Consider the following 12,467-nt stretch of genomic DNA (forward strand, 5'->3'; position numbering starts at 1 on the left):
GTTTTAAAGCAGATGGATTTTAAACACTTTAATAATTCATAGAAATATTAAGCTTATGTCCTGAAACCAGACCAGTTTGTCTGTGTGCATTAACATGTCAGATGACGTACATGCATGTGACAAATATGTGGAGAATACTCACCTATAGAGCACTGAGGGAAAGGTTAACCTCATAAGGCTCAAATTTTTAAATGCTACAGAAAGTCACAAAGTGAAAAAGGGCTTTTGATGCAAGTTTTTTACCTGTGTGTCCTTGCATGTATTATTAAATACTTTTATGGTGGTGATTAAAGCCTTCTATGGTAGATTTTGATAAGCATATATTTCCTAAAGTCTGTAATTAAATGTGATGAATGCTATTAAATAATATTTGTTAACTCATTTTCCAAACTTGTCCCACATTCTGATATTGTTCCAGTACCAGTACCTTCTCTGAATTTAAAATACTTTCTGCTTGGCAGAAATTACTGAAAGACACATGACAAAATGAAGTAGCAAGTAACAATTATTTCTCACCTAGCTCCACATCTTGATCATCTGTGAGTACAAGGATGATATTTGGTCTGATATTTTTTCGCTCCTGCTGCACACGTCCTCTGAACCTCGGGGACTTGATGGTGGAACAGTGACTTGTTAGCCATTCAGTACTGAGCACTGCCAAGATGAGTGCAAACCAAGAAGACTTCATAGTAGTTCCAGTATTTCAATGAAAAGACTGATCCAGAAGTGCCTGAGCTCTACTTTTCAAGACCTGTAGGGAGGAAAAGAAATTCTGTTCAAGCAATAAATAAACTCCCAGTCACACAGTGAAAGGATGACACTTAGGGAAGTCAAGCCTGACACATACCATTTAACATGATTATAAGCCATATTGTTGAATAAGAGCTTTATTCTGTCATTTTCTAAGAATAAACTCGGTCATTCTGCAACTATGTTTTCTCAAATAATTTTTGCTTGAAGTCACACCCCTGCCTGCATTTGGTATAGGCATGACTTCTGGTATACTCCTCACAGTTCTCCTTCTCCTACACCCCACGCTTCTCCTTATGCAGCTTGTTCCTTACATTCAGTACCTGGGCGCAGTAAAAAATTGCTGGGATGCAGACGTGTTCAGAACATCTGTAGGAGGAGCCCTGTAAGAAGAAGAAAGGAGAAGCCTTGTCAGTCAAAGACCTCAGCACTGTGGCTGTGCTACAAAGTCTCCGGAACTGTTCGTTACAGCTTCTTTCTCTGTCCTGAAAGGAAAGAGTAGAACAAATTTGCATTCCCCTCAGCTCGCCTCCTTAATTTAATACCATACCTATGCAGCAGTTAGATGGCACCTTGGCTGCTAGAGATAAAGGACATATATATTATGTCATCAAACGCAGGTGCTTTTCCAACAGTTATAGTCAGCCTGAGATTCTGAGAATAAGAGTTAGCTCCGGCATATGGCACCTGGCAAGCAGTAAAGCTATTTTAGGCTAACTCACCTGCAGGAGCGACTAAACCCTTACAAAACAGAGGGGAAAGCATGGCTGTCATTCGCAATCTACATTGGATCACTATGTGAAAAGTCATCTTCCCACTGACAAGAAAGCTCATATTAAGTGACAGTCCAGATGACCTTACCCAGCATTGTGAAAGAGCGTAACTGTCCCTCAGTCAATCAACAACGGACCTGAGTGCCTCATCCATAATGCACACTACCTCTGGCACAGCCTTGTCCTTGATACTCCGCTTCCAGACTCAGCTCAGTCCGTTATCAGAACCCCCTCTCCGTGCCTGTCAGTCAGCCAGCCTTGCTTTTGTAAGACCTGATGCAAGCAAAAAGGCTTGGCTTTGCTGCAGCAGATTTAAACCTGCGACTGAAAATGACTGATTGGCCCGGGGAGGAATGGGTAGCCACTTACACTTTAACATTTTTGGCATTACTGACTGAAGCTCTGCAAAACCATCCTGTTACACAAGGGAAGGGAGGGGATATCTGGGGGCAAAAAGGAAGGGGGTGGGAAAGAAACCGCGGAGTCATGCCTGTTCCCTCCAGGGTATTGACCTGCCACATACATTCCTTCTGTTTTTATTTTGGGACTATGGATAAAGCACGGTGACATCGGTCAATAAAAAACCCCCACAAAACCACCCAAGCCCAAGAACATTCAAGAGGTCTGCCCAAGGGGAAGCCTGCATGGGAACTGGGGTGCACATTATATAATTAGACTGGAGCATAATTCACGAGGAGATCTGTGCACCCACACCTGCGACTTCATATTCAGACATGCAACATGAACTACAAACAGATTAATAAGCAGAAAAAATTTAATGAGAGCAACACAGAAGACAAAAAGGGCCCAATAACTCACCTAAAAATGCGTTAATAGGAAAGTGCTCTAAATTTCAGGGGAAGAAGCCACAGGAGATGAAGGGGATGGGACTTGGCGCTGGACTGCTAGAAAAAGGATCGTGTTCTTGTTTTCACATACACCTTTTATTTTAAGCTTCGCAAGCTAAACAGTTTCATGCTCCTCACTCTGGCAGGCTGTAATTACACCAGAAGAGTGTGAACGTCTTTAAAAGGAAAATCCAAGTGTCTGTTGCAGAGAAATCCTGTCTTTCATTGTCTCTGCGCCGACAAACAGTCCAGCCTGAGACTAACATTAGAGCACTGCAAAGCCAATACAGGGGACTGGAATTTAACATTAAATGCCATTTCAGTGATCACACAATATTCAGATAAGTAGACTGGAAGTCTGTAATTAGTCTGGACTGACTTTTAAAAATACTTCAATTTCCATGTATTTGTTCTAAGTCACATAAAAGCTGACAAAAGCCCCGAAGAACGGGGTTACTGGAGAAGTCAGCTTTCTTCTGACAGACACCAGACACCACATGCTCTTGGTGCAAAAGCAGAAATACAATTTCTCTAAATGTCTGATCTTTAAATAGCAAAACTTTGACTCACCTCACAAAGCATGAAAGGCTAAGTGAAGTGAGACTCAATGTTTAGTTTCTTACCTCAGTTGTACCGTACGGCAAACTTTTTCAGACAATGTTGACCCAGAAAGCGCAGTCATCCTGACTGCACTGAGCAAACATTGGCACCAACGTGTTTGAATAATCCCCCACAGTACGAAACTGCAAGTTCCTGACTATTAAACCTCAGTGCTAATAAAATTCACACTAATCCAAATGAACAAGTATTCTTCATTTCACCCTCTTTGGGCTATACTAGTTGGTTTTCAAAAAGTCCTTTCGCTTTAGCAAGTTAGGGCCACCTTAGGCAATTCTTTTCTAGGAAAAAGAGCATGAAGTACTTCTTTTCTAACTCTAATTTTTCCCCCTTGATGGATAAAGGAAAATATCAGGACTGATCTACACCTATAAAATTAATGATTCAAGTTTCATTGAATGGTTCTTGCACAAGAGCACAGTAATGCCACCTTTTGTTGCTCATAACTATTTCAGTTTTGCATATGGCAAATCTTTATTAAAAGGTAATCTTTGACAACTTATCCTCTTACAGCTTGTTTCCCAGTCCTAGAAGGAAATGAAGTAAAGAAAACTGCCAAAATACAAGCTTGATAGGGAAGACAAGGCTGCAATGTTTGTGTTGGATACTGGCTGGTAGTTTACAAGTGCCCCTACAGACACTGTAATTTGTCTTGAGAAATAGACAAAAGTAGGAGAAATTCTAAAAGGGACCGTTTCAAATTCACATGGGGAAGCAAACTTAAATTTTTTTGTGCAGTGTTCAGAAATCAAGATGGTACTATAAAATGCTTTTCTCTAGCCAGGTAAACAAGTACTGATCATAACTTCTATATATGCTAGTTGGAAAATTTAAATGATATTTTCCTATAGAACATACTATGACAACTGAAATGTACTCAGTAAATAAATGAAACCAGAGAAATCCAAAGAAACTATTTTTCCTCATCTGGATGTAATTTTTTTCTTTCAGTCGTTCTTTTTTTTTTTTTTTCCACAGGAGCACAAATTCATAGTTTGTACTCACCTTTCACGGGATAAAATCTGAAAACTTGGATCTTTAGTTGGTTCTATGCTGCTAGTATTATAACAGGCAGTTCAAGGACTCGTTGGCATGGAGAACTAATTACCCGTGAAACTTGAATCATGTTGGCAGAGCACTGCAAAGGGCTACAGTGCCACTTCGTGTGATGTGGCATAAAAACGAGGAGGACTTTATTTCTAGGTCTCTTAAGAGAATATCTTTCAGTGACTAGGAAGAAAAGTAAAAGGTAGGATAGTATCTTTTGAAACTGTTCGTAGATTTTATATGCATTTTGGCCAAGAAGTGTTTAAGATTATTCAGCGCATTGGCTGACAGTGCTTAATTTGGAACACAACAAAAGGCAGCCAGTTTTCAAAACGGAGCATTTTCCATTTGAAAATCCACTTTGTTTTCATGTCCACATTTTTTACTATGTTCACTTAAACTGCCATTTTGTGTTTGGCCAATAAAAATCTGCCCAGAATCATACACTTTGTTTATAAAGCAGGGCACTGAGTATCCAGAAGTATACTCCATTATAAGCTTTAAAGATGTATGGACTTCTTCATATTTAATATTCTACAAATGTGGCTTCCACATATCCTTGCATAGGGAATCTGGCTTACATGAACAGATTTCTTTCTTGTTTGTAAATATGAAATCAAATGCGGGGATTATGAGTAAGGATAATGGACATATGTTCATCCCCAATACCATGGGCTATGCAATGCCCAACATCAGTAATTCATGATCAAGTGGTAACAAAAGGGCAGTCAACTTTGTCTTCTCTGCACCACAGCACTGATGTTTTCTTTTGAGTATGAACATTGAGGACATCACATTATCCAAAGTTATAGGCTAAGACCCGCTGTTCTAGTGGCCTTTCCTTAGAAACAAAAATGGATCAACTCTGGCCAATAAAGGAAACAGCAGTGATTATAATACTAGAAATAATGTGGACTGTGATTGTGGAGCTTGAGAACCAGTATTCTGGTTTCTTTTCCCCAGATATTAGCAATAAATGTGCCCAGTGAATTGAGAATGTAAGGTACCACAGGGATCCTAAATCAAGATACTCCTAATGTGGTAGCAATTTTGTGGTTGTTTCATTCCTTATTACTGTCCAGTAGCCTACCGATTATTTCTCTGTACTTAGATTTCCCTGCCTCCAAAAATTGACATAGTTGTATATCATTAAGAAACAGTCCGCAAATGAATGTTTTGCTACTTAGGACATTTTTGAGATTTGCTGACAAGTGCTACGAACTTGCACAAAAATATATCAAAAGCATGGAAAAGAAGCAGAAGGCCTTGTCATTGCAAGTGATAAGTTGCCTCATTTCCTTTATGCAAAAGACCATCTTGGATAATTTCTTCTTACAGGTTTCTCTGGTAAATAAATGAATAATACCTCTCAAACAAACAAAACCTCAGATATCAATCACCACAAGAAAATGAGCTTTCCTTCTTCATTCCAAGCAGATGAGAATTATCTTCCTATGTATTTTACCCACGACCTGTTGACTTGACAGTTTTAGCTTTGATGAACATTTTTCACAGGAATATGACCCCAGAATTCTGTTTCCTTAAAATCAGACTCTCCATAAGAAAGGCAGAGAGGCAAAGGACAACAACAAGAATTCTGATTATTTATAAAAAGCAGAGTAGGGATTCTGCTATTGACAGCATTTTGTCATTTCCAATATGACCTTGGAGGTTGGTCACATTGGTGGGCACTTGGTCAGTGGCATTTCAAAAACCTGAGAGTCTGCTCATAGTGCCAGAAATCACTATCATTGGCATTATGTTAACCGGAGGTGGCTTCACCCACTAGTACCCCTGCAAAGGTCAGATTCAGTGGTTTACGCCTATCATTTTCAGTTCTTTGCTTTAAAGTGAAACTTGTGTGTTTAGCAATGCTGCTGTACTCACGAATGTTTTGCATACATGGAAACTCCAAGGTGAAAGGGAGTGAAAGGGGTTTTCTCAGCCACACACATACAGCTTCTGTGAATCTTTGATGTTTATGTCAAAGGGTGGATGGACCTCTCAAAGACTCACATAGTCTGAATGATAGCAGGTGTGCAGTTAGAGATCCAACAAAATTAGTAATTTCATGAGACTAGTAATTTCATTAAAATTGTGCACACAGATCAAAATTACATAATAAAAGGTCAGGGAGGCGAGATGTTCATCTGCACCAAAGCAACTTAGCAGTTCAGAAGTCTTAAATCTCTCCTTAAATCATATCGCTTTGATGACTGCAGGGTTGTAGCAACCTACAACAACAATAACAACTCTCAATTTCACTAATACAGTGAAGCACTTAAGTGGAAAAAGCTGTTGACAGATGACTGTTTTAAGTGTGGTAATGTTAATGCTCTTGTCACATCTTACACTTCTGTCTTGTATTTAAAAGGCAAACACTGCAATCTCAGACTACCAGGCACGACCGCGTAAATCTGCGGGTCAGTTTCCTGTGGGAATATCGAGCCTGCAGCCATGGGAAACACATTTACAGTACAGCAGCAGTCAGGAGAAAGCAAGACCTACCATCTCTTCTTAAAGGTTAATCCCCTAATCTTAGTTGTAAAGTATAGGATTTACAGTGAACACAAAGAATGTAGTTCCTATCTGGGTCTAATCTAATCATTACCTATTGGATTTCCAACGCACTTTACTGATCAATCAGTTATCTGCTCACCTTCCAAATGTAATCCGTGTATTATAATGATGTACCATCAGGGCCTCAGGCTAGATTAATTTAAAGTAACTATAATTTAAAGTAATTGCAGGCAGGGAGAATCATAACCTTATATTACGTTTTTACATTGTAATTTCACAAACAGTTACAGACAGGAAAGGAAAAAGCCTGCAGTGACTTGAAAGTATAATACACACTTGCTAACCCACTTTTATAACTTTGTACAGGTTAAGGGATATTCTTAGTAGGTAAAAGTTTCCAACACTTCATATGCTAGAGTAAAACAACAAACTGCAATAACATTTTAAAAATACATAACTGTAGAAGAAATGATCTATCTTTGAGAAAAGGAAAACATGTCTTTGATTTTAAAGTTGTTAATATAGTTGAACAAAACATTAAAGAAAATTAAAAATAATATTTTTATATTAACTTCAAATCCGTGAAAGTTTTAAAAGAAAATTCCCACATATTTTTCAGTAAGAAGAGTGCCTGCTGCTAAGTTACAAACTTCTAATAATATACAGTTACTTAAATTTATTTCTCACCATCTGATTTACTTTGTTTTAGAATTTCATATTTCAACACAGCCAAGAAGTGCACTTGTCATACAAAAGAGCCTGGTATAATTGAGCCAGATGACGTGCCCCACAAGTAAAATCAGCCATTCATGAAAGCTGGTCACCAGAGGCCATTTCAAACAATGCACATTTCAAAGTAATCTAAAGTAATCCCTTTTCTCTACTGATTTGGTTTCCAGGCAGTCTTAAGCACATGTGTGCAGCAAACAGGAGGCTTATTAAAACCTGATGTTATATTGGAAGTTATAATGCCATTGCCTTGTGATTGAATTCCGTGTCTGTGAGTCTTCAAAGAGAGGGAAAAAAATCAATTAAATTTATATGCTTATTAAACATGAGTGTCATGATACATGCCATTTATTAGCACTTGCTATATAATTAAGACCGAGAAAGATAATTAGATGTGTACTAGGCTCCAAACAGGCCTCTGATATCAGATTTTTTTTATCTTTAAAGAAAGTGGCTTTCCAGCTACTAGGTAATATAATTGCTAAAAGACTCCAAGTATTTTTCAAATATAAAGAGTAACCTCTGTGTACAAAGGAATTTAAGGTAATTTAAAAATTCCACTTTAAAACCACATATCTTTGCTATATCCCTGCTCACTTCAGCAGTGTGGAGCGTTATGAAAACATACCGTACAATAACACACTGACGGTTCAGTGATCCAGTAAGTGGTCTTGAGTTTGGAGATCATATCACAGAGGTGAACAACAGCAACACAGTTTGCACATTTCTTTAAGTTCCTATATAAGTTCACTGGCTTTAGAAACTGTGCAAAAGCATAGCTTTTCACATCTCCTTTAGATAGAGAACTCTTTCAATTTAAAAAGATTCCTTCCTAGATATGTTTACCTTCCCTCAAAGATCTGTAACTCTCTTTGAAAGAGGGATTTTTGATTTTTTATTTGGTAAACAGTTTGTTTTCCTAAATAAATGGACATGATTAGCTTGAATATGAATACAGCATCTTTAGCACAGCATATGTATGGATCTACATATATAGGAGAAGACAGAGAACATGCCCATTTCCTCATGGTAATGTACACACCTCCAGTATCACAGGGAGAGGTTAAGGCAGCTTGTGCAGTCATATGGGTGGGTGGTCTTGGGTGGAAGCTGAGCCTAATGCACGGCTGCTCTGGCCACTCTTCTTGCTGACTGCACAGGGGAAGCAGCAGGAGCTCATGGGGACCACAGGAGTTTATGTAAGGACCGAAGTGTGAGGAATTGGCAGTATGAACCTATATAAGTGTATGTATGTAAACAGATAGAGCACCTGTACTCCTAGGAGAGGATCTCACATGTACTTTTAGGTATAACACAGAAGGATGGACTTCTCACAAACACCACAGGGATTTAGAGAGGTGCCATCGCCTGGTTAACCAGGAGAGTCAGGCAGTTCCCATAAGTGTTTTTGAAAAACTTACTCTATTATACTACAGTGCAGAAAGTGAACTTACTTGTTGCATCAGTACTTTGTGTGCTTACATGCAGAGTGAGTGTGCTTATAGGCATGTAGATCCACTACAGACTGCATATGGTATCTGCTGACTTTCTCTTTAACTTCCAGGTCTGGAGGCGAGGCCTAATAATTTTTTTGTTTTGAGTAGTCCCATTATATTCAAATGAGTTTTACCCTCAGTAAGTTCAAACTGAATTTAATAGGACTACTAAGATAGACTCAATGGATCAGGTCCTGAGTACCATTTTTTAAGCAAAATCTTCCTTACTAAGTTGCTTCTCTTTGTCAAGCAGCTTTTCCAGTCCCAGCACAGTAAAAATTTTACCTTCACTGATATACATGTAAAAGCTCCTTGACAGACTAAGAATTGTGTTTTTAAATAAGTTCCTCCCTGACAAACCTGTACTATAGAGAAACCAGCCTACTAATAATAGTAAACAGACAGTCAGACCAAACCAAACAATCTGTTACAAAAAACAGATGCTTCATGTCCTTTTCCATAAAGACTAGTCAGCGAGGAAGTTGCACTGACTTGAGGCACTCCTGAGAAGCACATCACCCCTGCTATCTCTCTTACTTTTAATTGCCTTGGTAATCAGGAGGCCCCTGGTGTTCCCCAAGCTGCGTTACCTGGGGGGCACAAGGTACAGCCCCAGCCCAGGAACATGAGGGACTTGTGTCAGCTATCACAGTAATCCTTCCAGTCCCTGCTCCTCCTGTCAGTCACCTTGCTGTCCCACAGTCCCCAGTCAAGCACACACCTGCGTACGCTTGGAGGGGATTCCCAGGGTGACCTGCGGCTGACCCACCACGGGGAAACTCAGAAAGCTGTCTCCACGTGGCCTCAGTCCCATGCCAGGAGCATTGCGGGAGGCATGTCCTACCAGGTGAAAAGTTTTGCACAGGAATGGCAGCAAATATGAGCAAGGAATACAACTGATGGAGTTTACTGCCAAATCAGGTGTCCAAGTCCTTACTTAGACCCTGATACATGTGTTCTGCTGTGCAAAATAAATATGTCTGCTGGATTCAACAGGACTCCTCACCTCCTTGAAACAACCTCCTGCAGGCTCTTCAATAAATCCCTGGTGCAAGGATGCTTTAAGATCTTTGCTGAATATTTCAAAGCAAGCTAACCATCACTAGCACATGAGGAAAGGCCAAAATGTACAAAGCATCTGGATACTGAATTTCATCTGAAAAATAATATTCCTATCAAAAAAGCCTGAAATTAGAGTCACACTTCCCTGTTCAATGACAGAATATATCGTATACAGCTTATCTGTCCAAGGAATACCAACGCTCTCAGTCCGAGTTCTGGAAATCTATTCTCAAAGAGCTGTTTGAAAATAATCTTCAGTCTGAGATCTAAGAGACTCAAGAATGACTTATTGAAATTATTCTGTGAATAACTTTATCTCAGAAAACATTTTGAAACGGTAGCACATATAAATGCACCTTCATTTTCCAAGTGAAAATGTCTGCAGAAAGACTTTCTTCATCTTTCAAGTGCACATACAGGTACTTCAATTTCACAGTCCTGGCTTCTGTAGATGAGAGAGCAGTTTTAAAGCATGGAAGCCAAGGCTGAATACATTCAAGCACACATATATTTATTTCCAATGCACTTCTTATTAAGCAAAGTTCCTATTTAACAATGAAGAGACATGATTTTATATCATCTTTATAAATGATATAGATATATCTTGTATCTTTATAGATAGTTAATTGCAAGCCTGCTCATGAGCCAAGATTGTGCTAAGATGCCTGACACAGCACATACTGAATTATTTTCTCTAGCAGTGGTGGAGCAGGCAGTCAACCTTATGTCCCAGTACTTGACTGTGCATTATTCACAGAGAGGGAAGACAAGAATGGAAATTGGTAATCATTAGATAGAAGCTTCTGAATGGATCAGGAATAGGAAGGACCAGGATGTATCAGAAATCACTCCCAGATAACATCCCAGATGTTATAGAAAGGCAAAGGACAGAACTGTAGTGCTTTTCTTCATTTTGTGTAGGAAGGAAATTGGGAGGCATCCCAATTTACAGTCATTATTGTGGGGAAACCATCAATGCTTGCTTTACTGGGTGTTTTTTTCCTAAATGTAGATGAGATGTTCTTATATGAAAGGTGTCTCATAAACTGTGTCAATGACCCAATTCAGGAATACTTAGACCAACATATAGAGAATCCACTTCTTTGTCCTTAGCAGGCTCAGCTGTGAAGTCAGACCAGGCTGCTCAGAGCTTTACCAAGTCAAACCTTGAAAACTCCCAAGGATGGACACTGCCTAAATGCTCTGGGGCCCTGTTCCACTGCTTAACTTGTCCCAAGGGTGAAATTCGTTTTTCCTTATATCCAGTCTGAACCTCTTTTGTTTCAATTTATGTCCATTGTCTCTTGTCCTCCTACCATGCATGGAATGGGGCTCCGTCTTCTCAATGACCTTCCTGTAAGCACTGGGGGGCTGCTGTTAGATCGAAGCTGCCTCTGCTCCATGCTGAACAACCCAGCTCACACAGCCTCTTCACATAGGGAAAGGGCTCCAACCCCAACCGTCTTGATGGTCTTCTGCTGAAATCACTACAGTTTATTAATGTCTTTCCCATATTTGGGACCCAGAACTGTTAGATGCTAACAAGTGCTGAGTCAAATACATTTTAATATTTGTTTAAAGAGGTATTGCTGTTGTTTAAAGAGGGAGAAGTGAGCTGAACTAAGTGAAACAAAAATTTCACAGAACTTTTCTCTTGTAAAGTGAATGAATCAGTGAAGACTTTCAAATAGTTGGATTGACTAAAAACATGATTTTTCTATTTCTGATTATTTCTGAACTTTTAATGTTATTCTCAGGACCAGAAATTAATAGTGTCATTAAAAAAGCTGGTTTTGCTATAGTTAGAGGCTGACCAAAGTCCTTTGAACTGGGAAGAAATCTTCCAATTATTCTAGTGGTCATTGCTTTAGCAGAAATGAAAACTGATTTAGACATAATTTTGTGGTGTGGGTTTTTTTTTTTTTTTGGTTAATAAAACAGAGTGATTAAAGCAGTCAGGATTTGGAAAAGAAGTGCAACTTTGTATATGAGAAAAGAGAGATTTGAAATCCCCTCTGTCCCAGGCCCCATGTAAATGTAAAGAGCACATCTGGAATGAAACAAATGATCTGACTGGTTTCTGATGAGCTGGGTGGTGTAAATGTTTCACACTAACCACACTGCACACTCATAATATAGGAGCTAATTCATCTGCCATGAATACATTCCTGTGTATGTTGTCCTTTAAAATAAACAAGCAAAAATGAGTAATTTATCAGGAGTTAAACGAATATTTTTCCAGAGGGACCCCTTCTGTCCCATATGGCTGATTTTAAAGTCTAAATGCAGGCATCTTAAATGCTACATCCTCTGTCTCACTATGTGAAACAGTTATTGCTTTAAAATACGGAATTTCAAATTTTTAACGTTGTCAACAAGTTCCAATTGTTCCTGAAAATATCATTTAGGTTGCTTATTAGTTTCTTAGAAGACTGCAAAACTCTAAACACAGGGCTGCAGACAGTGTATAATGATAATTTTTCAAAGCCTCTATTTACAATTGCATTGTATTTGCAAAATGTGTTTATTTCTAGATTTAATTTAAGAAATTTTGACGTAAGGTTTATAACAACAATAAAGCAGTTTTACAGGAAAAGTCTCCTGGAAAAAAAGCTAATCATAAC

At 38.8% G+C, this 12,467-nt stretch overlaps 1 protein-coding gene across 6 annotated transcripts in view; it reads right to left on the reverse strand.

Annotated features, from left to right (window-relative positions):
• SULF1 (sulfatase 1) overlaps nucleotides 1-12,467 on the reverse strand; it is a 126,175-nt gene that overhangs the window by 65,282 nt on the left and 48,426 nt on the right. For 3 of the 6 annotated variants that reach the window (XM_087751750.1, XM_087751741.1, XM_087751781.1), the window contains 2 exons: nucleotides 1,074-1,133; nucleotides 517-751 (listed from right to left, as the gene is read on the reverse strand). In XM_087751750.1, the coding sequence (XP_087607876.1) occupies nucleotides 517-688 (172 nt within the window). In that variant the 5' untranslated portion in view covers nucleotides 689-751; nucleotides 1,074-1,133. Of the gene's footprint in view, nucleotides 1-516; nucleotides 773-847; nucleotides 1,031-1,064; nucleotides 1,134-1,611; nucleotides 1,689-12,467 lie in introns of those variants that run through there. The other 3 variants (XM_087751766.1, XM_087751758.1, XM_087751774.1) reach the window with 3 other exon arrangements.

Source organism: Nipponia nippon, unplaced genomic scaffold, assembly GCF_047370975.1.
Source record: "Nipponia nippon isolate SJK-2023a ecotype South Korea unplaced genomic scaffold, ASM4737097v1 scaffold_1, whole genome shotgun sequence".
NCBI classification, from domain to species: Eukaryota; Metazoa; Chordata; class Aves; order Pelecaniformes; family Threskiornithidae; genus Nipponia; species Nipponia nippon.